We start from the raw sequence: 27860 nt of genomic DNA, 5'->3' as shown, positions 1-27860 counted from the left end.
AAAATGTAGCAATCTGTAGCCTAAACCTAAAAGGTACTTGGGCAACAGAACCTCTTTTACACAGGACTAACAAGATCATACAACATAATAAAACAAAAAACAAAAAAAAAAACAAAAAAACATTTTGTTTCTTTTCAAAGTGCCATAGCTAGTGAAGAGAGTAAGGATTGGCAGTGTGGGGCGTAGATGCTTTACTGTGTCAGTTTACATGAGAAGCAAATCATAAATGGGGGAACCCAGGAAAAAGTGTATTTGATTACACTGGCAAACAATTTTTACATTTTATGCTTTTTTTTTTTCATTTGATGGGGACTCTGCTGGACTCTGAACTCTGACTCTACTGCAAATCTACAAAGTCTGCTATAGTTTCCATTTTTACTGCAGGAGGAAAGAGTGTGTGCATGTGTGCATTAACATTAAACAGAGTCGAAAACGCCCAGAACTGATGGATCAGACTGGGTTAAAGTTCAGAGCTATGCAGGGGCCTTTGCGAGTTCTCCTTTGAGATGTACATATAATGTGAAGCTCTGAAGTGATTTTTGTTAAATTCTATATTTTATCGCTTTTGTAGACATTTTGTTGTGGGAAAAAAAAAATAAAAGAAATTTTATGGGTGCATTTCTTGTTTGTTTTTTTTGTCTCACTCTCACACACTTAATTTTAGATTGATATATTTTAATATGAGCTGATGAAAAACATTTGTATCTTTATATTAAACCATAAAGACAACATGCAATTATATTACAGTTGTACAAAAATCTCATCCTCCTTAAAGCTGTATCATAATACACGTATAGAAATATATTAAAAAACTCAGTGCAAACTAGAATCACCCTCATAAACTTAACAGTTCGCAGATCTCTGATAAGAAGATATCATTCTCTCATCTCCATTTTTACATTTTTAACCAAGTTACATCCTTATATCGTCTGCGTCTTGTTCTTCATTCTCTGACGTAGACTCTGCCTCATCGCTGTTCTCGCAGCTGCCTGAACACCCCCTTAAATCTGAACAACAGAAACATCAGTTAGCGACATGTCACTCCTATAACACAGTCATTATCACAAGAAAGAGAATACTGACAGGCCTGGGAGGAAGTCCATGCATCAAGCATGAATAATTTGGTTTGATTTGTTGAGGAAATCTTGGAGAGGACACAAGAAAAGGAAGAGGAAACACAACACACCTTTGAAATATCAAAACAACTGTGTCTGAATGTTTGTGTTTGTGTGTTTCTTTGCCGGGCTTGTTTGTTTTTGAGCACAGTTTCTTTCTGCGCAGTTATCCTCTAGATGCTGGTTTCATGTCTACCCAGAGACATTAATTAATAGCTAATCAAAGCTAATGTCTCAGCAGCACATTGCCAGCACAAAGACATGATTAATACGTAATCAAAGGCCGTGCAGCACAACGCACAAAGCAGATCCCACCCCCATGCCTCCAACACTACTGTTGTTTTAGAAGTAAACGAAGACTCGCTGCTTAATTAGCTGACTGTTGGTGTGTGCTGTCTTCATTTGAAGTTGTTAGGGATTTCTCTCAGAGCCAAGATAGCCTCTTGAGTGACGACACAGAGGTGACATACAATGTATGCATATGCACCCAAACCCAAGTGAAACTGATGTGTACTAAGACAAAATCTTTTGTAAATGCAGTCCTACATAATAAACAGTCAATTAGGCAGAAATATGATTCTCAAACATTCAAATATCACTAAGACGCAATCATTTAACAAGTGCTTCTTAGGGATATTTAGGTGCTTGTATAAGAGTTTTTTCTCTAAAAGATGCTGGTTTTGTACAGTTCTCACCTTTTAGGCCCAGTCTGCGGCAGCAGAAATTACACGAGTGCTTCTGCAGGAAACCGCTGATGGCAGCATCTCCAAGGTTGTCGGGGCCAAAAATCATCTCACCCCTGTTACCACTGCAGACGGGACAGGCACAGTATGAGACTACAGACCGTAAAAAGGTTTCATTCTTAAATACACAGAATAAATTATGATAAGCTCTGAAATCAGAGAAGGATGCATTTTGAAGCAACATGCCTAGATGATATATTTGGCAGAATTTGTACCTTTGGTCATCTGCCGTGATGACCGTTGGATCAGTCAGTTCCTCTCCCACTCCTGTCAGTAACAGAATGATTGAATAAGTAGATATAGAGAGGAATTAAAAAACAACATGCAGATAGATACTCAACAACTTACATGCAAGAAAAACCACAGGCATGCCACAAACATACATGGTAAAAGGAATTACCTTGTATATCAAGCACCAGCAGCTCTCTGTGCGAGTACTCGTAGGTCCAGTGGGAGAATGCTAGCAGCATTTCCTCTAGTGAACAGCAGGGGGCGATCTCCTCTCCTGTGTTGTTATTGTATTTCCTGAAGTCACCGGTCATGTTCCTCTCAATAGTCAGCCACTGGCTGTTGGCATGCCAGAGGATCAGTGCCACATCTAGAAATCTGGTGGATAAGAAAGGATGATACCACATGTGTAGAAGTTGAACTTGCACAAGCACACACTGTACACATGAGGAGAAAACTTGACACACCTTGGTGAGTGGTGCATATCATTAGGTTTGATCTGGTTAAAAACTTGCATCATCTTCTGGGCTGCTCTTTGCTGCTGGATCTCCTTTAAGGATGTCAAACAAATATATTTAAGGAGCAATTTTGCCAAAGGGCTATGATTTTTTTTTTTCAAAAATGGATCTTAAAATGGTCTGAAACACTTACCCTTAAACAAAGCTGCAGTGCAGTGTTACCAGCGAAGCTCTTCTGCCAGGCATAGACCACATCTGCCTTAAAGGCTTTGACCACATATACCCAACCAGGCTTGAGCACATCTTGTTCCGCCCAAGTGCAGAGCATTCTGCAACCCTGCCGGAGACCCCCATCCAGAGAGCCCTCCTCACTGGAGAGTGGTTTCAGAAAAGCAGAATACCCTTGAGAAGACCATGAAGAGACCAAACTGGGTTCACAGCCATTGCCAGAGGGAACTTCCTCCAGGGAGTAGATGCTCACCTCCTCGCCTCCTGCAAGCAGTGATGATAAGCTGATAATCATTAGAGAACATAGACGGACTTTGAAAATAAATCAAGAGGCATATTTTTGTTAAACAAGGGTATTAAAGAAGTAAGGCACAAAGTAGGAGATTTACCAAAAATGGAAACAGGAGTGAAGGGAATGGTATGGGCCAGTCTCATCAAATTGTTTCTTTCCACGGCTGACAACATACACAGATACAACACGGTCAGAAAGTAATTGTATTTATTTTTATTGACAGTAAACCTTTTTGAGATCAAATACACCGAAAAACGTTGTTAGTTTATGATTTAACCAAAGCTTAATTTTGTGTAAAATACCTGAATAATGAGGGTACAAATTGTCACTGGACTGGAATGAGTGTATCTTGCCTGCAGCAGACAAAATAAAGTGAAACTGAAATACTGAATGTTAAATTTCACAATATTGAACAAGTTAACAATATGAAGAAACTGTATTCAAGCTGCATGATGAGACATACCTTCAGGTGCTATTCCACTCTGTACGCTGCCACAGAGATGCAAAAAAAAAAAAGAAAAGATCACAACCAAGCATTTTGTAATCACAGTTATCACAGATGTTATGAGGGAAAGTCTGACTTACGAAGACCTACGGCTCATGGATATGGCCCAGCTGTTCCACACTGAATGAGGGGAGCTCCTCACATCCTAAATGTAAATTCAGCATTTATCTAAATAATCTCACTGACACAAATTATATTTAATCAATATTTCTGATGTTACCAATGTATATCCCGGCAGACACTGGCAATTATTTACCTGATGGGAAAAGACCTGCTTCTGCGACAAATCTGAAGGATCACAATCTGAAACAATATTCAAATTAAAGACAATTTATTCTTATAAACAAAACTGTACCAATACATTCTGAAACTATTGGTATCACATCTCAAAAAGCTCTTAAAAAATCTAATTATCAGCCTTTTTAATCGTTGTGCCATTGTACATACTGATTCACTGAGATGACTTTCATATATATTTATATAACAGGTCCTTACTCAGCTGATTGAGGCTGGTTGAAGCTGACCAACATGCAGGTTCCCCGATAATCTTCCGTTGCCTTCTCCATGAGGCACCAGCCAAGCAGGAGTCCAAAGGTACCTATTAAACAATTAAGATTAATTTAGTTGTGAATGAAGCTAATGTTAACTGTATTTTGTAAAGAAGACATTATGTTTCATATTACTGCATCTGGAGCCCTCTGTTTTATCTTTACTGTCTTCCGGTTGTGACTTTTGCTTCTGCTTTCGATGACTTGGGTGAAGTCAGAGGACTTGGACCACTCTGCAGTGACAGAGTAATGCAGAATTTGTTAGTGCATGGATGCATGAATTAAGGTTTATGTAGTTTTCATTCTTTCTCAGTAGGGTCAAGACAATATTACCTTGGTTCCTGCTGCACTGCAGAGATGTATCATCCCTAAAGCCCCTCCTACCAGCTATATCCTCTTTGTTAATTGATTCATTGAGCGATGCAAACGATCCCCTTCTTGGGCCGAGGGGCGCTCCAGCAAAGGTCATGTTCTCCATGCTAGATGATAGAGACCTGCAGTAGCCGTACGGGCGGTCTTTGGGTATCCACCTGGGGGCTGTCATAGGCTTTCTCCACTGGCTGGAAAGTCTGGATGGAAGACCTGGTTGACTATCATCCTGAGGAGACACAGGATTGATCAAAACATCAGAGAAGTCTTGAGGGCCAGACTGAGGCGAATTGCCAGATGATCGACATACTTTTGCTTTGGGCAGCTGTTCCAGTTCTTGGGTGTTTTCTTCTTCCTGCTCTTCTTCCTCTGCCTCCTCTTCTTCTCCCTCTTCCATGGATGTATCTGCAAGACTTGGGTACAAATATGGATCACATACCCAGAATTTATGATGTGATGACACCAAGCCTCTGGCAGAAAGAGGACTGCCACAACGGGACGATCCAGAGGACTCAGAAGGTGTCTGATCCCTCTCCCTTCTAAGATGTCCTCCGCCATTGTTAAGGTGACCCAAGGAAGCATGTGATGCTGGTTTAGATGCTCCCAACCCGTTCTCAGGGGGATGGTCAGCAGAATTAGACTCTAAATCCTATAGAAAAAAAAAAAAAAAAAAAATCACAACTTCTAAAAGTGGTCAAGTATCATGATTAGGGCTGTGCGATTAATCGATTTTAAATCTAAATCGGATTTATTAATCAAAATCGATGTTAAATAAGGAAAATCGGAAAATCGATTTTCCTTTTTTGCAGCTGGCTGCATTACAGACAGAGCTCGTCTAGTCATCTTTGTTTGGTCAAGAAAATTGTAAATGTTGTCACTTTACTAAACTCAAGGAGGATTAACAGTATCTTTCAATTGCACTTCATTCTCAATAGGGAAATTTGTTTGCTATTTTTCTTTAAAAATAAAGATAAAATATTTTTGTAGTTTTACTAAAAAAATCGAAATCGAAATCGAAAATCGGGTTTTCAGAGAAAAAAATCGGGATTTTATTTTTGTCCAAAATCGCCCAGCCCTAATCATGATCATTTTAATGTTTTAAAGCAAATAAGACAAAGGTGAATATTAGAATCACAGTGTGTCACTCCCAAACACTGAAGTCAGTTTTTCAAAATCCCAGCTGTTTGCATCAAATAACAGTATATTAAAAGGAAAGAGTAAGTACCTCCTTTGCCCTTTCCTCTCCCCCTTCTGTGCGCCCACACTTTCCTTCCCTGCTTCCCCTGGCAGATTCATGACACTCCAGTAATGCCACTCTACTTGCTGCTAGACCACAGCCCTTTGGCAAAGAGGACGGGGTGCTTTTACATGATTTGACCATCAGGCGCCGAATATTATGAATATCACATTCTGCTCCACTCCCGTGTGGGAGGGTCCAGCTGTGAGGGAGGATATGCTGGGATGCTGTGCTGTGCCGACACTGAGCCAGGCGTGCTTCTTCCTGATGTAGGCTGTCAGAAGCGGAGAGCAGAGTGAGGGTGTCCACAGCCAGCACAGAGAGATCCTGGAGTTGACCCAGCTGACAGTCTAAGTCTGACAGGCTGTGCTGAATGAAGTTGACCTTTTCTGTCACCTCCCCCACTATCATGCACATCTCTTCTGCCCTAATGGGAAAAAAAATAAAAATCTTAGCATGTTATTTAGTCTTTTAATATTTGATGTCACATGTTTAATATCAATACTATATGACAAATATCACCACTTAGAGAAATCATCAGCAGTCATGTGTAAATTAAAAAACACCATGGTATGATTGAAATTTAAAATGAATCACATAATTCTGACATTTGACAAAATATTGTGTTTCAAATGTAAAACAGAAACTATGCTATGAAATTAACATAAACAAGAGGTAAAATCTTGTTTTAACACCACAGCAATACACGATACTTTCATTATTGTAAGACAGTCCAATTCACTTGATATCTATTTGTTTAAAGGTGACAGTGTGAGGTGTTTTCCTTAATGTTTCCAGGAGTATATTGAGAATCAGATTCTGCTGCTGGTGAAATCAATGACAAACTAATGTAAAAGGCTGGACATAGGATAGGTAGTATATTATCATTGATCATCACACAAAATCCAAACCAATCCTTTAATAATAATGTTCACTCTTGGCTATTGAAAATTGATTAAAGTATCAAGCAAACCTCTCAGCTGTGACTCTGACCCTGTTTATTTGACTACTGTGGAGACTTTCGTTCTTCTCATGTAAGTAAACCTCTACACATTTCTCCTCAAATTCATGCAGCTTCTTTTGATCCTCGTGGCCCAGATGCAGCTCTGATGAAGACAAAGAAATTGCTTTTTTCACATGAAAAATCCAAGCAATAGCTGGTTAAATATGTTGACAACAAACATACTGCGTTACTCACTAAGCCCAGAGCCTCTCTCTTCCTTCGCAGCATCTCCAGCTAATTTTCTATAGATGCCTTTCAAAAAAAGAGCCATGTGGCTGAAGAGGATAAGGGGCGGGGGAAGCCATGGCCGCTCCTGATACGTCATGATGTAGCGGTAACGATTGTACTTCCACAGTTTGTTGGATATTGAAGCCATGTCAAAGTAGATGTTGCTGCCACAGCAAAGAAAACATTAAATTCAATAAAATTAATTGTACATATTTCTTTAACCTCGCCATCCCCCTGCACCAAAAGAAATATTTTTGAAATAACAGTGCTTACTTAAAAAATGCAATGAGGATGTTGACCATGATGATATATTGGAAGAACATATAAACAGCCTGGAGTAATGGTATAATAAAGAACGCAGGATGACACGGACCATCGTCACCACATACTGTCGACACACAAACTCACAGATGTTAAAGTGAGAACAGTCAATGTTCATGGAAATATTCCACAGAATGTCGTGGGTTAACTGTCAGTTACATTTATGAACTCGTACATACTGTATATGTCACAGATACAGTAATGCTTGAATGTGAAACATTTTCATTATAAAAGGTATTGAGAATACTTAGCCAATCCTGTTCATATTTATCCTGGAAACAGTAGGATGAAGTGGGCATTTAAAATGAATGAGTAAATAAATAATAATAATAATCCAGTACTTTCTACTGAGCCACGTACAGTCCATCTCTCCAGCGTAGACCTCTCCAAAGATCATCCAGTATGGCTGGAAGACAATGTCTCGAGCCAGGCTCCATGAGGGGTTCTCACCCGGAGACAGGATGGCCTTTCTGGATACCCCAAAGCTCAGGAGCACTATCGCCATCATCACCACAATGAAGAACATGTTACTGGTCTGAGCACACACAAGAGGAAGGAAAGATGGGTAAATGAATACCAGTAGCAGCTTGGGGCTTAAGCAAAGTATGATGCATAAAATAGTTTTGCACACTACTATCATAAACCTATCAAAAATAAGCACAAAACAAAACACAAAACAAAAAAACAAATGGACACTCGCGTTAATAATAATAGTTATTTAGTAGGGGTGTAACAATATATCGTGCCACGAAATTTCGCGATACAAAAACGTCACAATACGTGTCGTGGAGGTGACAAAGTGTATCGCGATATTGGGTTATTAATATTAATCTATTGTGTTGACTAGAAACGCGCATCCGACCGCGACCGCGGCCGCATCTCGACCCGCGGACCAAAATCTTACTCCGCTCAGAAGAAACTAGTCCCATTTTGTGGTCCCGTTTTGAGCTCTGAACTTTTACTAATGTAAGGCTGGTGTAGAGTTAAGCCTTACCTTATTAAATTAAACCTTTTTGGGGTCGTGAGTAGGATAAACACGCGGGCAACTTCTGCTGAGCTCCAGTCAGTGTACTAATGTCCCTCAACAGCGTAGGATTTTAGAGCATCAACACAGCACCTAGTGCTGTATCACTCCGCCCAATCTGAAACATATTAACAACTACAGATAAACTGACTAGTGTAATTATAGTCCCTGATTTACATCAGAATATAAAGAATATATTATAAAATAATTAATCCTGAATTACCAAAATAAACTTCTTAACAAAAATAAATCTCCTCTTACACTTGTAAGGTGAGCATGAATCAATCTTTTTTATGCTGTAAAATTGTATGTATTTATTTACTTTTATGTATTTATTTAATTTTAGTTGTTAAATTAGAAAGAAAAAAGTCAAATCATACATGAGAGAAACTATTCAGTTTGTGGCAAAATATTTGTACTTGTATGAAACAAAGATGCATAATGCAAACCTGACATTTACATTTAGTTCAGTTTGTGGAAAATGGTTGGCCTGGCTTTCTCTTTAAAACTTAAACAGTTATAAAGCATTACAAATTGTAACAATAGGGCAAACGTACAGTATTGTTTTGTATTTTGTGTCTTTCAAATAAAAGACAATTTTTTCCAGTCATATGTTCCTCATTCAAGCTTGTTAAAAAAAATACTGCTATAATATCGTATCGTATCGTTATCGTGACCTCAATATCGTATATCGTACCGTATCGTGAGATTAGTGTATCGTTACACCCCTATTATTTAGTCATAATCAATAACAATCATAGTACTTATTTACTTAATTAAGACAAAATCATGACAGAGGTCCTGACTGGTGCTGCAGAGAGCTTTTGGCATCAATTTGATAAAACTTTCATGGTCCACATGAGCATTTGCTGAGAGTAGGACGTTGTTGATATCTGCTGCAGCTCATTTGAGTTAACAGAAGCCATTAAACCTAGAATGCTATTTTTGTGTCTAGTGATTTTATTTTTTACCACGTATTGCTTCCTTTTTTTTAAAGAATGGATCAGCTGATCTGGCTAAATTCACCTTAACCCCACAGTGAACATGAGCACAGTTTCGACCTACCATCTTCATGATCATGGTGAGGTAAGGGCCAGCATGCTGATTGACAGCCAGCAGATCCATCACCCTGACAAACCAGAAAATGATGTTCAGACAGTAGGTGATGTGTCCTGCAGTCCGATAGGGATCAGCATGCCAACGCATCGCAAATCCAACCAGGAAAAGGAGGATGGCAATAAAATCGGAGATATTCCAGTACTCGGAGAACCAAATCTTCATCTTCTGCTTCAGCTTCCCTGGTTCAGACATTAAAACCTAATAATGAAGTAGATTTGAAAACGGGAGTTACGGATGTAACTATGGTTCTGTGGATTCCTGGATGACTGCCAGTGGCAGTGAACAGAGTGGATATGTCTCCTCGCGCTCCGCGCAGGTCGAGATTTAATAACAACAAAGTCATGTGGGTGACGTGTAGGCTACCTGTGCGTGTGCGCTAGGGCTGAACGATATACCGTTATCGTATCTATATCGAGATATGAACATTCAAGACATTAATAACGGGAAAGCAACGATATAAACGATATATTTCCGCTCGCCCTGCTTGTACAGCGCGAGCAGTCTCCATAAACATTACTTTTAAGATTGCCTTTGAACGCACCACTACGGCCAGCCAACCACAAAGCTTATTTCATGCTTGCTGTTGATCGACAGCTGAAGCCAACCAATGACAAACATAGGAGGGAGGGAGTGAGGGAGACGTGAGACGCACACACAGGAGAGCGGAGAAGAGCGGAGAAATCCAAACGGAAGAAAAGAGACATGAGTGCGGAGGATAGCGGCCGGTGGCGGTGCTGAATCTAATTTTGTGCCAAAACATAAATCATCCTCCATTATTTGGAGGTATTTTGGATTTAGAAAGGATGATGTCGACCAGAGCGAGGTGTTGTGCAAGTCGTGCTTGGTGAAAATTGCGACGTGTATTTCGCAGCCATCCGTTTTTTTTTTTTTTTTTAAATTACAAAATAAAAATAGAGAAATAAACCAAAATAATCCGTTCCCCATCTTTTGTTTTGATAATAAAAAATTCATTGATGTGTTTGAAAATCGAAATTGGGAATTAAAACAGCGAGTGGAAAACTCTTTTCTCTATTTCGTTTACTGAAAACAAGGATTGGACAAATGGGGGGGATTGCACATGCGCAGTAATACATTAAGAAAGTTGTTTCTGGTTCTTTTGTTCATCAGATTGAAAGTTAACATTTTTAGATATTTAATTGTTGAAACAGAAAATAAATCAAATATGAAACATGGGAGTGAAACATGAGTTTAATCTGTAATCTGTCTTCACTCCGTCATGAAACTGCAGTGATGTTGTGACAGTCCGTTCAGCTGCAGCGTCCAATCAATAATCAATAACATGTACTGAACTCTAACTCTAACTGCATTGGTTATTTATCGTTAAAGCGGAGCTACATACATACATACATGCCCCCTCTGGCCAACCGGGGCGCCAGATGGGGTGGGGAGGATCCGGCCGGAATAACGTGATCCTTCCACGCGCTACGTTCGGCCGGAGAAACCCCACCCTGTCTGGTGAAAAGATGCGGCCTGCTCACTCCTCAGGTTAAGGAGGAGACCTGAGCTCAGTGCAGGGCCCTCCCGGGGTTGGTAGAGGATGGCAATGCCCAGGACTGTCAGTAGGTAGGAGCACGGGGTGGTAAAAATGGGAAAAAAAACGGGATAAAAATATTTAAAAAAAAAAAAAAAAAAAAAAAAAAAAAGCGGAGCTACAGTAAAATATTTTGATTATTATTTATTATTGAGTGACTTTATGTTAATGTTGATGACTGGCAGTGAGTTCTAATCAATAAAACTGCACTCTTTTGATTTCTGATGTTTTTATTTTTCTGAAAAATGCTTGGTTTTCACCGAACCGAAGTCATATCGTATCGTATCGATATCGAGATATCTGGCATGAATATCGAGATATGAAATTTTGTCCATATCGTTCAGCCCTAGTGTGCGCCTATAAATACCGCCCGGTAGCCTACATGTACATCCGGCCTCCCAGAATCTTCTTGGAGGAAGTTCGCAGTGACCGGTGTGACTGGCAGTCATCCAGGAATTCACAGAACCATAGTTACATCCGTAACTTCCATTCTGTTTCATTCCCTCCTGACTGCCAGTGGCAGTGAACAGAGTGGATGACTCATACCAGCACTGTCACGAGGAACAACACCCACCTAGTGGTCAGCGGCAGAAGCCAAAGGCAGAACGGCCGATGCCAGCGTGGACTCAGAGGCCACATTAAGGCGATAGAAACTGGAGAAGGTGCACGGCACCGCCCAGGATGCCGCTGCACAGATCTCAGACAATGGTACCCCTCTCATTGCCGCCCAGGAAGTGGCCGCACCCCTGGTGGAATGACAGACAACGCCTGAAGGGGCACGTCTATCTGCCACGTCATAAGCCCGTTTGATTGTGTCAACAATCCAGTGGGAGAGCCGTTGCTTCGACAGGGCACGGCCCTTGTGCGCCCCCCTGTAGCAAACAAACAACTGCTCAGAGCGTCGAAAGCTCTGCGTCGCCTGAAGGTACAGCTGCAACGACCAGACTGGGCACAGCAAATTAGCCCGCTCCTCCAGCCGGGACTCAAACAGGGGGGGATGGTATGCTGCCAACTCTCTGGCCTGATTGGCATGGTCAGGGGATAACACCTTTGGCAGGAAAGCGACATTTGGCCACAGGGTCACTCCTGAGCCGTCTGCCTTCCACCGAAGGCACGTAGGACTGACAGAAAGGGCGTGGAGCTCACTCACACGCTTGGCAGACGTAACAGCCAACAGAAAGGCAGTCTTCCATGACGTTGTTCCCAAGGACAGCCCTGCCACAGGCTCAAAGGGCGCCTCACCCAAGGCCTGCAGGACCAGCGGCAGGTCCCATGCCACTGCACGCTGCACTCTGGGGGGGCACAGTCTCCTGGCACCCCACAGAAACTGTGCCACCCAGTAATACGCACCGACTGGCCTGCCATCGATGTGGCCATGGTGGACAGATATAGCCGCTACGTGCACCATCAAGGTCCAGGCCGCCCGGTCAGCATCAAACAGATACTGCAGGTACCGCAGTACAACTTGTAACGGGCAGGAGACCGGGTCAAAATCCTCGTCCCTGCACAAGAAGGAAAAAGCGGCCGAACAATGTGAATACACCCTTCTTGCGGAAGGAGCTCTAGCATTCTGCAAGGTCTGACAAAATGAGGGCTCAAGGTCTGTCAAGAATGACCCTCCCCTCTCAACGGCCAGGCCCAGAGTTGAAGGAGGCTCGGAGAGGGATGCCACACCTCCCGGCCCAGCTGGGACAGGAGGTCTGACCGTACTGGGAGCTGCCAAGGCTCCCCGTCCAACAGGCTGAGGAGCGTGGAGAACCAAATCCTCGAGGGCCACTTGGGCGCCACCAGGAGCTCCCTGTGACCCGATAATCTCACCCTGTGAAGCGTGGGCATCACCAGGGGAATCGGAGGGAACGCATAAAGGAGGCCCCTCGGCCAGGTGTTGGCGAGAGCGTCCATCCCGAGCGGGGCACTGGTCTCCGCCAAGGAGAACCACAGTGGACAATGAGTCGTACACTCTGAGGAGAACAGATCCACACGGGCTTCCCCGTATCGATCCCAAATCATCTGCACCACCTGGGGGTGCAACCGCCAGTCCCCCGGTGGCAGCCGCCGGCGTGAGAGGGAATCCGCTACCACGTTGGCTCTGCCAGGGAGGTGCATTGCCCTCAAGGAGGCCAATTGAGAATGAGCCCACATCCACAATCTCCGGGCCTCGTTCAAGGAGTCCAGTGACCTGGTTCCCCCCTGGTGGTTGATATGAAACACTGTCGAAGTGTTGTCTGTACGGACGAGGACATGCTTGCCCCTGAGAAAGGGCAAGAAGTGCCTCAGCGCCAAGTAGACAGTCCGGAGTTCTAGGACATTGATGTGCCATCCCCGCCACAGAGGGCCCCAAACCCCCTGGGCTGACCTCTTCTGCCATACCGCACCCCAATCCTGAGGTGAGGCATCTGTTGTCACCACCTCTCGCCTCGACGGGACCGAGCCGAGAGGATCACCGTGCAAAAGAAAGGTGCTGTCCCGCCACCGGTGGAGATGAATAAGGCACTGGCGTGCAACTTTGACCTTGACCCACCTGTGAAGGTCAGGGTCCATATGGAGGCTGTTGAACCACATCTGCAGGGGGCGCAGGTGCAGCAGCCCCAGAAGTGTAACAGCCGAGGCCGCCGACAGCATCCCGAGCAGTCGGAGCCATGTGTGGACGGGCAACCTCATCCCGAGGCGGAAAGACCGTAGCAGGCCCTGAATCCGCTCCGCCCGCTCTGCAGTAAGGCGTGCCTGCATCGATACGGAATCGAGGGACAGGCCGATGAAGGTGGTCCGCTGTGTGGGACGCAACAAGCTCTTTTCCCAATTCACCGACATGCCCAGTCCTCGATATGTGCGAGGACCCTGGATGTCGTCAGCTCCGCCTCCTGGAGCGAGGGGGCACATATAAGCCAGTCGTCCAGATATGGGAGAATCTTCACCCCTGACAGGCATAGCGATGTCAAGGCCGCCCTCATGCATCTGGTGAAGATGCAAGGAGCCAGGGACAGGCCGAAAGGCAGGACGGCGAACTGGTAGGCGTGGCCTTGAAAGGCAAACGGAGAAACTATCTGTGGTCCGGGTGTATTGGAACGTGAAAGTAGGCGTCCTTGAGGTCTATGGAGGTGAACCACTCCCCCGGAGTGACAGAGTGAAGGACTTCGCGTGTGCGCAGCATCCGAAATGGGAGGACCTTCAGGTACTGGTTCAGCCCCCGAAGGTCCAGTATAGGCCGAAGAGATGTGTCTTTCTTTGTAATGAGAAAGTATGTTGAGTAAAACCCATTGCTCTGTGTACGTGGGTGAACTCTTGTGATGGCTTTTTTGTCCAAGAGTTTGGCTATCTTTTGAGACAAACACAGGGCCCTCCCGGGGTCTCTGACTGAGGTTTCCCTGACCCCGGAGGGTGGTGGAGGCCGGCGGCGGAACTGCAACCTGTAGCCCTGGGACAGTGTTTTCAAAACCCATACATCTGGAGAATGGGCTGCCCAATAGGCCAGGTGCTGATGTGAAAACCTGCCCACCGCCAACCCGACGCCCTCATAGAGCGCCTCGAGGATTATTAGGGGGTTTGGGGGGACGCTGGTGTTGCCCCTGCACCCGCCGAGACCAGCCAGGTGGAGGCTGTGCGCCCCTGGGCTGACGCCACCCACCCCCAGCAACCTGGCTGTGCTGCCAGGGCTGCGGAGGAGGGCTCAGGGGATGTGAGCGGCGCGGGTATCCTGCGCCTCATTTCCTGGAGTGCTGAGTCGGGGGTCCCATGCTTGTACTCCGAGTTGTGGGCTGACCACTGCACGCGGCTGGGACATCTAGCATGTGGAGGAATCAACGCAACAACAAACAATTCAAGATAGTTTGTGTAGCTGGTGAGCGAGCCAGCCCAAGACACGGGCGCTCGAAAACCTCCAGATAGACAAAGGAGAGGCAAGATAGCTTGACAACCACAGCCTTAGAGGGCAACAACGTGCACTCCGACCAAAGAGTCACAGGCAGCCTGTCAAACACCAACAACCAGAGTTGAGCTTACCTCCCCCGAACCTGCAAACAAAAAAATATAGAACCGAAACACGGATCTATGGAGCGATTAACCCGCGAAGTACGTCAGGTTAACGGGGAGAAGATCAAAGAGGCCGGATGTAGGCTAGCGGGCGGTATTTATAGGCGCACAGGTACCCTACACGTCACCCACGTGACTTTGTTGTTATTAAATCTCGACCTGCGCGGAGTGCGAGGAGACATATCCACTCTGTTCACTGCCACTGGAAGTCAAGAAGGAATGAAACAGAACTGTATTTACAGTGGCAATAAAACTATCTAAAGTCACAGGATTAATGTCATTAGATCCTTAACCTGATCCAGCATTTAACCTTAATCTTTAACCTATTGTGCACATTTTTCATCTTTAACCAGAAGAAGAAAACGTGCTTGTGCTGGATCACTGACCTCTCTGGTTTTCTCTGCTGCAGTGGACAAAATGTAGACAATGACCAGCCACTCTTGAATGCTGGGTTGATCTTCCATTTTCACCAGAACAACATAGGAGAATAACATCAGAAAGGCCAAGTAGGACATCTAAAATTGAGACAGAAAAAAGATTCAGAAAGTGATAGAATAATAAACATTAAATGTGCTGTATCAAAGACCACATCTGTATCAAAAGACTCATTAAACCATTTCTTTAATGAGTTTCTGACAGATAAATGTTTCTATCTAACTTGAGATGGACACCACCTACTGTGTGAAACCAAAACTTGACAACAGGAGCTGTGTAGAAACCATAGACTTTTTTGATCCAGGACAGTCCCTGGACCTTCACAGCAGAAAGAGTTTCTGACACAGGACCAAGACATTTGTCATAGAAAGGGAGGCCCCGTTCTGCATCCTGGTTGTCCTTTTAGACAAAAAGATGGGAGAAGAGAAGGCTATCAGGAGCCTATTAAAGGTTGGAAAATAGTGCCTGATAAGTGCACCACTGGCAGTTTACCGTGTGATCAGATCCCTCGGTGGCTGGCGCCGCCTTGACAGAGTCAAGGCCAAACAGTATTGCCTCATTGGTCTGCGGTACGTGGCACATTTCAGCCTTGCTTTTAAACTCCAGTAGCAGGATGGCAGGAGGTAGAAGAAGGCTTAAAATGATCTTATTCACAGAGAAAGAAAGTGTCCCATGAAACCATGCACCACTATCACATCACCACATCCAGAAATTGATTGATTAAATGATCAAACAATATTTTTCAATTAACATCCATTCAAATGACTAACAGAAGTACTCAAGACAGTGAGCATTACATTAGGTATTTTCTCTTTCCAGTTATTTTTACTGTAATAGAAACAAAATGGAATAGAAAAAAAGGCTACATTGATTAAAAACAGAAAAACCTGCACAGTTTAAAATCACGTAAACTGACAACCAACAATAGTTACCTTCATAAAGGAGTTTTTTCTCATGTTCAGTGGACCAGTCCAGAGATCTGTGAGGAGAGTCTGGGTGCAGGAGTGTGAGACAAACGGCCTGTGGCACGAGGAGACGGCCAGCTGCAGACAGGTGAAGTGGCTCCATGCTTCCATCTCATAAGTCAACAGTTTCATAGCCATTTGTTCATTTTGACGAAATGCACAGTCTAACACATCTACTGCCAGCTGACCAAACTCGCTGACAGAGAGAAAAGACAAACATCATGCTTTCATTGGAATATGTACACATAATCAATTATAACTATCAAAAAACATATGTATTACAAACAAAAATAATGAACTCAAAACAGAAGACTGAGCCTAGGATAACAAAACTCAACCAAATTGCAAGTTGAATGATCGAGAATACCCAATGAGTCTTTACTCGTGCTATTACAGTCATTTTTAGGTTGTTGTAACAACATGGAGATACACAGAAACAGAGAACTATTCAGTCACATGATAGTCAGTTTTTGGATAGATGTGAGGAACTTGAAACTGGTTTCTCTTTCTTATTTCAGTCTATCTGTCACGGTTTGGTACTTCATGTTTTATTTTGAAGCCCGTGTCTTTGTGTTTGAGTTCTGGTTTTGACTTTCCTGTTTCCCATCGGCCCTGATCGTCTGCACCCTACTGTTTCCTCGCTCCGTGTTTTCCGCGTCAAGTTTTGGTAGTTTTCTTTATCACGGTCTGGTTTTTGTATCCTGCTCAGCTGCTTTTTGTTTTTGAAGAATAAATCACTACTTTTTGGAACTCCTGCCTTCTGGTCTCCTGCATCTGGGGCCTACTCCAACCTCATCCTGACACTATCGGGGTGGTCAGACTTAGACTGACCCACCCCAATAGACTTCAGTTGAATTGAACTAAAGTGAGTGAAATTAACTGAATTCAGTTTAATTCAATTCAATTAAATTGAAGAATATTTTCTAATTCTAGAAAGGAAACTACAGTGTTGCAGCGTAAATAATAGAACATATAACAATAGATCATATCAGTACTGCAAATGGTCAAGCCACTCTAACCATTCTTCTGCAAGGTCACAAGGTGACCTTTTACACAATGGGTAAAGTCATTTTGTAGTTTACTGTTTTAACTCACAGTGAATAAGCCTTGAATCGCTCTGCAATGTTGTCGTCCATGCTGCTTTGGCGTGCCTCAAAGGCCATTGAACGGTAAAGCTTACAGCCCACAATGGCACGTGCCAGCGCTTGCTCCTCGTGTTGCCACAGGAACAGTGCCATCTGCTGCCGCTGTTGCAGAATAGCCCACACAAACAGGTCGTTGAAGTCGAACAGAAATAGTAGCGACGTATCACCAAGGCCTGGACCCAACGTCATCTCTTGACTGGTCCCAGATGGCACATCTTGATCCTTGATGGCAGAGAATTGAAATCCAAACAGAAATAAAGCAGAGACCCCATCCAAAAGTTATAATACTGAAATTAGGAAACATCAGATAAAGATGTTAAGTAACACAGAGCACCATTGCAAAAATAAATTGTTTGTAAAAGACTGTTTTAAAACTACCTTTCAAATCCAAATGCCTGTACAGAGGTAATAGTTTCTCTCATGAAACATGTTATGTGTACATTTTAATTGTTTCTTTTTTATATCGTGTTTTATAATTATTTTGACAGCATTTTTTTTGAAAGTATGTAATATTTCGCCAACCTTGCGTCCGTAGGGTTGAGCAGTTCTAAAGAACTGCAAGTCCTGGAGACTCCTGCTTCGTTTAGACTCTGATATTAATCTTGGTCTTTGTTTAGACAAGGAGGCAGAGCTGCCCCATCTACCCTGTTACAAACAAGGAGAATGCATTACTTGTGAGAAAATAGACTATCTCAAATAAAACTTGTTTTTACAAGATCTATCAAAACAAAAACACTGTGTTCTAACTCTCAACCCTCACTCTGTTCTGCATGTGGCCGTATGCAGCTCTGAAGTGTTTCCGTGTGTAGCTGCTGCGGTACGCTCCTCCGATTAGGTATTCTATCACCAGCCCCACGTCAACAAGGGAAAAACGGTAGTCTCTGGGAAGAGACGACTACACACAGAAACAAATTTATATTGGATATCATATATGGTATCCATTTCAAGTCAATACTTTGCGCAAAGTGCAAAAACATCTAAATGCAATTCAGTGCAACACAAGGCAACACCATTATTAGACTCACCTTTTTTGCATCTTCAACGAGATGATGCAGAAAGCGCTGCGTTTGTCCCTGTGACTAAAGAATAGTATTTATATTATTTCGAAAGTACAGAAGAGGACACAGGAAAATAAAAACTCCCTTGAATCTGAGCAAAGACTAATTGAAAGGAAAAAAGGAAAACAATTGTTACTTTGCTCCATCAATCACTTTAAGTCGAGACTGAAAACCTTTTTATTTACTGCTTCATTTCAGTACTCCATCGTATTGCCCGACAACCTTTATTTCTTCCATCTCATTTATTTAATTATTTTGAACTTAAGTCTGTCTGTCTTTAATGTCTGCTTTTAAACTCTCTTTTACTTTTTAATTCATTTTTTACAAAAATCTTTTTATGTAAAGCAATGTAAAGAATGCAAAGAAATGTGCTATACAAATAAACGTGCCTTTCCTTGTACAAAGAGTAGCAGCCCAGCGGATATTAACATGTTTCCTGAGAGGATTTGGGTGCTATAAATAATTAACTTGCTTTAACACAAAAAATTACAAAGGAAGAGTGGAGAAAGGCAAGTATGCATTTGTGACAAAGAGTTGTGTGATTTCAGAAAGTTCCAAAAACACCAACTGGGAAAATATCTTGGACACAAATGACCATGAAGCGCATTGAATCTTAGTGTAAAACACTTGCAGTGGTGTGACTTTGATCAAAGCTGTATTTTGAATTTTATGCTTCTAGGGAAACAAGCAAAAACAATGGATTTGTTTTTGTTTTAGAGCAAAGTGTGAGCTAAGGGAGTAAAAAATGAAGAAGTACACCAAGACAAACAACAGTACTGTTGGGTGGTAAATGCATTAAAAAGGACCAAGAAAGATTTTCTTTTAACATTGCATTTTGAAACAAAATGTGTTAGTAATGTATTTCTATTTCTGATCAATAAAATAGGAAATTTACATCCAAAATATCAGAAGCATTACAAGCAGATACATTAATAAATGATAACTACCGTGTTGTAGAGCTCCTCGAGTCGATCCACAGTGAGGAAGCGGCTCATCGTCATGCCGTTGTCAATCAGCAGTTTGACAAAACTGACACGGTCCATCACCAGAGCATCCAGCATGGCCTTTTCCAAGGCACCGACCTGCACACAGCATATAATATTATTGCAGTCAAAATTACAATTAAAAGTAAAACCACAAACCAGAAAGAGCAAATGGAAGTTTGAAAACTAAGCTGGACGACCATATCCCATGTACCCTCCGATGGCATGGCATCAGGAAATGTTATTCATTAATAGCTGATGTAAAAATATGGGCAAGACATTTTGTTAGAAAAACCTTTGAAAAACACAATTGAAATCTGAACTGTAGTCAGACCACTCCGTTTTTAACTTCTCTTGTTAAAGAAATGGAAGCTGTGTGCTCTGGACCACAGACATAAACACCATCGAGACCATGAGCAAACAAATCCAGAAGCTAGAGGATGTGATAGTATGGGGTTGTCAAAATTAATTTACACTTCTGTGATAGCAGCATTAATACAGAAATGATTATTGAGATTTTAGAGCAGCATATGCTGCATTCAAGATGGAAACTTTTCAAAGAACATACATCCAATTTTAAAAAAGACAAAGCAAAACCACATTCTGCATACATAACAAAAGGATGGTGAAGACATGGGTGCAGGTTCTTTCCTGCAGTTCTGATCTTTCCTCAATAGGTCACGTTCTTGGACCGTGAAGAATCTTGAAATGAAAAATGTAACAACAACAATCCAGGTGTGCAACAGTCCAACAGTTAGGAGCACTGCTGCACACTTTAAGATGTGTTTGCAGAAAAGAATGGATCAAAATACTTACTGAAAGTTTTCATTGCTTAGCATTTTCAATGCACATGCAACATGTCTTAAGCTTTTTGGAAAGGAATGGAAACATTACAGAATGACAGAAACTGACTTGTCTCAGTCCTGAAACTTAATAAATAACCATATCGAAAAGAAAGGACACCTTTCTCAAATTCTTAGGATTTTACCAGGTTTTAATATTAGGCAAATACAGCCTAACACAATACATACATAACTATTACAATATGTTTTTATTTACTTTTAAAAAAGACGGAGCCAAAATGCAGACGATGAATGTATGTAGCAGCATTTGACAAATGGCAAAAGAGGAAAGATCATTAGCAGAAATCTAACAGTTATTATGTGATTTCCAAACAACTTGATTTGCAGTTGCCAAAAATGGCAGCGCAAGAATGCTTTGTTGTAAACAGTTGCCAAGAAAAAGCCTCCTTTCTCATAACTCTCAGAACTTCATAGCACTGCTCATGTTTGCAAAGTTGCCTCTAAACAAACCACAGGACTTCTGGGACATTGTCCTTTGGACACACTAGACGTCAACCTGAAATCCTGCGTCACTACCTTAAAAGTTGGGTAGAAGATATTGGAAGAACCTGTAACAGTCAGTAGGATTTAGAGAAACCTCCTTCCTTCAGACCCATCTCCAAAGACACCACAAAAGTACACATATATCTGACCACTAAAGAAAAAACAGCAAACAAAACATCCAATAAATTTGCTTGGATCTCTTTTTTGGATGTAACTCATTGTTTGCTATCAGTGTAAGGAGAATTTAAGGTAATATAGCAAAAAAATGCTTCAGGAAAAGATTTCCTAAGAAAGCTGTACATAAAAGACTGTCCAGAAATCTCAATAATTTCTATATGATCCCAACTTTCTCCTGAGTTTATGATCAGAGCCCAGACTGCAGTTGTAATTCCCTTCACCAGTCTCACCTGCCAGTGCTGTCCGTACACCAAGATGTCTTTCTGTCCAATGTCAGCTCTGTCCCACACCAGAGCCATACTCAGCTGCTCTGCTGGACTGGCATTGGTGCCTGTAATTATTCATTAAAAACGCATAACAGAGCTTATTTTTCTGAAATTCAAGATTAACATAGATGTTTGCCTGGCTGATATTTTAACACATAATAGATGGAAAAGTACCTTTTAGAGTAGCACTCAAAATGGCCGCATCTGGTGCTGTGTGGTCCTCTGACTCAGAGTCAAAGACAGTTATCTGTTGTTCAAAGACATGATGGGTGAGTAGGCTGTGTCTTCAACCACAAGACACAAAACTCCAAACTCCACTTTACTCACACACTGTCTGTGATCCATACACCGCTGGAGGAGGGTGTAAATGGAAGTGGCTTCAAGCCTTTCAACACCAAACACATTCCCAATCCTGACAAGGAAGTCATCTTTGATGTCAGCATCCAGTTGCCTAAATGAGAAGTACAAATGCAGTTACATTCTTTTTCTTCTCTTGTGTTTTTCTCTATTCCATATCCATTCATATCTTTTGATTTACATGTCAACATTTTAAATAAAAAATTCCTAATATATATTTAAATGGAAATACATCCCAACTGTAGGACCAGTTTTTTTTAACATTATTTGGTGAAACTAGTTAACTCCACCCAACATACAATCAAATGTAATGTGAATGACATCTACTTTATTGTTGTATTTTCCACCTGGTTTTACACACAGTTTCCTTTCACGGGTGAATTTGTCACCTTGTGGCGCGTGAAGACATTCCATTAGACTTTAAGTTTTACTTAGGACAACCACACTCTCAAGCTGAACAAGAACTGTAGTTTATTTACAATGAGGTAAACCTATCAATTTATTACTTTGCCTTCACAAAATAAATACAATATACCTACAAACCTGTCATTGGCTGTCTGTTTGTGTATGAAAGCCAGCAGGTCGGCAGCTCTGCCCGATCCCTCAAACACAAACACTGGTACAGGGGGCACATTGCTGACATAGTCCAACACTATAGAAATGATGGCAGGGCCTCCCTCCACCACCACACACACCACAGGCACTCCTTGGTTCAGTCCTGCAGAGAACAGAGGACAGTATGTCTCTCAAATTAACTCCCTCTGCTTTCTGCACCGTGTAGCACAGATACACACACACATTCACACTGACTCACGAGGATGTATCTTCTGTAGCTGGATGTGTTTCTCTAGTTTCCTCCTGAGGCCTTGCTGACAGCCATGTTTTCCCAGCGTCCCATCATCCACCAACAGAAAGTGGGAATGGAAACCATTAAGACAGGCCCTCTTACTCAGCGGGTTCCCCAGCGGCTGATAGGGCTTGAACATCTGAACCATCATTGAGTTAGTGTCACACAAACAGGCAACCATCATGGAGGGGGGAAAATGCACTAAGATCTAGTATGTTACTTGTAAAGAATGATATAATCTCATTCAGCAAAACACGTTTAATACTGACGTCTCTGCCTATGAGGTCCATGTTGTTGTCAATCACTCCCCATGGTGTTGTACCAATGGTGTTTCTCTTCCTCAGGTCGTGGCTTCCAAACATTTTTACTGCCTCCCCCACATACTTAGACACACCTGGGGAGTATATAGAGACAGTTATATGCACAGCAGATACACAGACTTACTTCACAGACATAAAGCCAGCAAGAATAATTGCATTTTTTCATCCACAAAGCACAAATGAGAGGTACATTTTACAAGTAACTCAAAATGAAAATTACAAAAGTATCAATCAATCAATCAATCAATGTTTATTTATAAAGCCCTTTACAACACACAGGGTGACCAAAGTGCTTTCCATTAAAATCCACATTAAAACAAAACAATTTAAAAACAACATAATGAAACCATTAAAATTAATTTGCTTGTCAAATTTTAAGCTGCTATCAAAAATAACTCCAAGATTCCTCACAGAAGTTTTCACTTTAAAAGATAGATCACCAGAGTGTGCTGAATCACCAAAGAAAAAGTATGCCATAAGTTGGATGATTTTAGGCATGCCACATTGGATCTTGAGATCCAGTGTTGATTTAAAGTAATAACAAATAAGCTTCTCATACATACCTGTGTTAATCCCATCGGTGAGTATCCATGCCTCTGTGCTGAGGGCAGCAGTGATCAGCCCCTTGCTGAAAGCCTGCTTAACTTTGGGGGGCAATATAAAGTTTTCTGAGCCTCCCTGGACAGTAAGCACCAGCTTGGGTCTCTCCATCTGCCATTCCTTCAGCATCAGTTGGAGTAGCGCTTCTGCCTTGGAGTCCACAGCCACACGGACGTACTGAAAAAACATGGCACTAGTTAGCGTGGTTCTTAGAGTTTTCTCAAGTGCTGCTTGTCTGATTGTTTTGTCAAAACTGTAGATAGCATTTTTGCTTTCATAAAACTCAATAATGCCTGCTTACATCACAGAACGCCAAGGTTGACACAACAATCAAAATCTACCCTTTTCTCGAGGACACTGGGGAAAACATCCACATTGATTTTTTTGAGGCAGTTATTAGTAAAGGAAATTGGAATAATAATTATCATATTTTTAGATATGAGTTAGCACTAGAAGGTGAGGATTTCTTTTTCCTGGAAACACATGTCGAGTTAATGGACTTACATACCTTGGCCCGACAGACACGTGTGGCGGTATCTTCAAAGTCTATTGTTCCATAGGCATCAGTGGGACTGGCCCTGGTATGAACCTCCATGGACCATTCATCCTCTGTGTCCTGTCCAGATCCAATATAGAAGGATATTGGAGGAACGGACTCTTGCCAACAGTGTTCTCCGATCAGGCGGCCGCAGCAACATCTAGCCAATACAAAGAGTTAAAAGCATCAGAACATTTAGTTATGGGGCAGCGACAGTTTTATTGTCAACAAAACATCAGCGACTTCAATGCTATATTCTAAGTCAATCGAGCAAAAACAAAAAAAAGGAAGAAAAACACACATTGGTGAAAAATCTATATTTAACAGGCGTTATTAGAAATATAGCAAAAAGAGTTACCGGGACAGTGCTTGTTCTTTATAATGCTGGTCTAATGTCATGGTCCCTGCTGTTCCTAACAAAAACATCACAATGGACTGTTTTTATGATTACACATACTTAATATTTGAGCTTTTTATATGTTTTGTCTAAGCTGCTATCAAAAAGATCACTTTTTGTGGTTTTTATTGCAAAGAACATTATTGCCAGATAATGTCTCTTGCTATTGTTTATGAATCTACTTGAAACTCAGAATAAAGGACTTGTACAAGTAGTTTGTGAACCTCCTGTAATTAATAATTCATAAAACCTAGTCTGATCCTATTCCATTGCCCCATTGAAATGACAGCAGAAATCCTGGTAAATCCACAGGATTTCTACACAGAAGAAGTGTTGGTTAAATAGATACATATTCAAAAAATGCAAGTGTATGCCCATAAAGCATCCAGAAAATGAAAGTAAGGTTGTTTACATCTAATTTACAGGTATACAACAGAAGTCCAGAGATGAGAGGAATCTGCTGTGATTAATTAAACTAAGCTTCCACTGATCTTTCTCTTTTCCTGTCTCCCACACTTCCTTTTCTCCTCCCTTTGACCTTGAGTCTAGGTGAATGTGTTTCACTGTGTTTATAATTTTACAGCCAAAACAATTACATGTTCAATCGCATGATGTCATTATGTAATCAATCTGCTACTCTATTAATAATTTGTTTATTTTGAGCATGCAGTAACATTAAAACTGTGAAAATGTGACACATGTAGACACATAGAAAGAAAGCAAGTGAGTTGATGTTAACAAAAAAAGAAAGAAAAAAGAAGTGCGTGAGGAGAAAAGTACCATAAAAAACTCACATAACAACAGAACTAGGACTTCAGGGTTTGAATATGGTACAAAGATAATGATAAAAATGTTATTCATATGTTATACCTGATCAAGTTCTGGCATACTTGACATACAGGAACACATCTGTAAGAAAGAGGAAATATCACATTATGAAAGAATTCATTTGGTCCCTGTTCCCTGGAGGTAGTGGCTGACTGCCAAATACTTCTGCTCTCAGAAAAATGTTGTGTCCAACCATTCCTGGCAATCTTCTACCACACACTAAAGAAGCACACTGGCTTTCTGGGAATCATTAAAACATGAACTCACATCAGTTTTAGGAATACCATTACTGTGAACAGATTCCAGCTTACCTGTGTAAGTCCCAAGAGGGAGGGACAAACTTCACACACTCTCTCTTGGAAAAGGTTTCCTCAATCCAAGACTTTCGGGACTGGAAAAAGAAAAGGTCACATTTACTTTTAGTAAAGGCACAGTGACGCAGACGAGAGCAGGATTTTCATCTTCACAGGAAAATTCATCCTCTAGCAAAAACAAACAAATTATTTTTGGAAAAAAAAAAAAAAGTAATATTCAATGACCTTCTCAATGAAGCTCATTGTAGAGGCAGTAGCGTTCTACTTGCTGGATCCAAAGGGAGATAAGGGAGACCGTAGGTCCCTCCCCGACACAGACTCCTGACTGCCCTCTCACACACACAGTAACACTAACGGGATGTGAGCTGCAACAGTCAACTCCTCATTCAGCTTCAGAGCAATGTTTTTCCCTCATTCTTCCCCTGCTTTTTAAGGTCTTTGTTTCCATTCTCAGCCAAATTTAACAATAGCCTCACTGAGGAAAGCACTGTTGGTAGGAAACATACAAACATCCCCTTCCTGAGATTAGTCCACATGGTTGGGACTGGTGTACTCCCACCCAGAGCCAGAGTGTGTCAACACTAAAGAGGCTCCTGAAGTGAAGCTGAAATTGTTCAGTGTTTTAAAAAGGATAGATTTATCAGACAGTAAGCCAAGGAAGCAAATTGACGAAAGTACTATTTTAAAGTAGACGATCTTACAATAATTCTAAGTTATCCTGATGGCTTCATAGAAATGTTTATGTACAACTTTATATTGATTTATGATATCAGGTAAGGCTTCTTTGAAGATTTCTAGGCAAAATATTGCATTGTGTCCCAGCTTATATAAGTTTAAGTTATATTAGCTTACTTTATTATCATTACAGCCTCATAGCTTTTGTTGAGTGATGACATACTATACTTTCTGATGTATTGTTTTACAAGGACACCATTTAATTTAAGACCAAAAATTGCAAGAAATGTTTTCCACTCTCCCTCAATTTACATATTTGACCCCCAAAGTTTGTATTAAATATTGACATTTAGATATCTAGTTTACTATGTTTGCTAAAATGAGTGTGTGTTTGATTGAATAATTCAATGTGTGAATATTCAAATGTGATATTCCTGGTGTCAAAACAGCTGCCTTCATATAAGCAGCTGGTTGTTTCATGGTGAAATACGCTACATCATGATAAAACTTGACACCTGATTTCCAGTGATGTTCATATCTATTAAGATGCACACTTTAAATACAGTGATAATATTAGAGGGAGACCAATTAATCATTTGGCCAAAACATATTTTTAATAATCCACATCAGCAATAGAAAAACTCATACCAGTTGGCATCTGGATAACATGGACACAAATTAAAACCAAACAATGTTCTAAACAAAATGACTGAGCAAAAGTCAGTAGCTATTTAGTCTGTGCTTGGTTAACTCTTCTTAAGAAGAGTGTCCCATACAGATGGCTGACATGATATTGATGAGGATTCTATATCTTTTAAATTTTAAAGATACAGGTTCCTGTATTTTCTGTTCGGTGGTTTGAAGAAACTGGAAAATAAAAATAGATGCAAGTAAAACTTTGATCAAATAAAAGGACTACTGGTGTCTCAGACAATAATATTGTACAATATTGTATATTCTGGAGGTTTTTATTAAAAGGTTTATTAACATGTGATTCATAGCATTATATAGCCTACACTATATTGCAATGTAGGCCTATTCCTAAAATGCATTAATTTGCGGCATTTATTTTAATAACTGTAGCTGATATGGTCCGATTCTTTCAGTGCAAAAAAACGGAATATTCATAAACAACTTTGTTCAGGTTATATCAAATAAATTAAAGACAGACTTTAATGCAAATAACTGCTTCGTTATCAGGTGAGTACGCTTCAAGTGGACATGCCGCCCAACAGCATTATGGTGTTATGTTTTAATAAATGTAAATTAAAGACAACTTAACTTGTTATGGCTTCAAGTTAAGTTAAAGTAGGCTTCGTTGTATATCTATAATTTAAAAATCACAGATAAACTGTTAACATTGTCAGCTAATGCTAACGACAGGCAATCAGTAATAAAAAAAAGCGTAATTATCGTCAACAGCTGTTTAGCCTATATAAAGTCACTGCAGAAAAGCTCTCCGCAGCAGATATAGTGTCATTTTATTCTGGACAACTTACCATGGCTTTGACTCCAATTGTAACTTGTAAATCTTCAATTTTAACCGAGACCTTCATTTAAGTCCCTGCACTTCATCATTACAAGGTCTTTTATCAGCCGCAGGTCCAAAG

At 41.3% G+C, this 27860-nt stretch overlaps 1 protein-coding gene across 3 annotated transcripts; it reads right to left on the bottom strand.

Annotated features, from left to right (window-relative positions):
* Positions 1-27: 27 nt before the first annotated feature.
* Positions 28-27860, bottom strand: trpm6 (transient receptor potential cation channel, subfamily M, member 6). Of its 3 annotated transcripts, XM_061730835.1 has the most exons (41): positions 27750-27860; positions 25573-25652; positions 25304-25342; positions 24007-24196; positions 23462-23675; positions 22848-22972; positions 22546-22717; positions 22275-22449; positions 21702-21825; positions 21549-21621; positions 21339-21439; positions 19550-19684; positions 18570-18623; positions 18305-18439; positions 18067-18189; positions 17495-17766; positions 16367-16595; positions 15927-16079; positions 15678-15833; positions 15386-15514; positions 9365-9616; positions 7636-7810; positions 7228-7342; positions 6922-7118; positions 6697-6829; positions 5712-6150; positions 4797-5135; positions 4451-4715; positions 4253-4350; positions 4065-4167; positions 3826-3872; positions 3650-3714; positions 3528-3553; positions 3367-3417; positions 3162-3227; positions 2738-3036; positions 2554-2636; positions 2259-2464; positions 2074-2125; positions 1811-1923; positions 28-1007 (listed from the first exon to the last, which is right to left on the bottom strand). In XM_061730835.1, the coding sequence occupies exons 1-41, from the start codon at positions 27804-27806 to the stop codon at positions 913-915; spliced, it is 5955 nt and encodes a 1984-aa protein (XP_061586819.1). In that variant the 5' UTR covers positions 27807-27860; the 3' UTR covers positions 28-912. The 3 variants fall into 3 exon arrangements, with proteins under 3 accessions (XP_061586819.1, XP_061586817.1, XP_061586818.1); XM_061730833.1 differs by having other exon boundaries at positions 4451-5135; XM_061730834.1 differs by lacking the exon at positions 27750-27860 and adding an exon at positions 25801-25863 and having other exon boundaries at positions 4451-5135.

This window comes from Cololabis saira, chromosome 9 (assembly GCF_033807715.1).
Source record: "Cololabis saira isolate AMF1-May2022 chromosome 9, fColSai1.1, whole genome shotgun sequence".
Taxonomy (NCBI): Eukaryota; Metazoa; Chordata; class Actinopteri; order Beloniformes; family Belonidae; genus Cololabis; species Cololabis saira.
The sequence above is the reverse complement of the archived record's forward strand: the minus strand, read 5'-3'. Positions and strand labels throughout refer to the sequence as shown.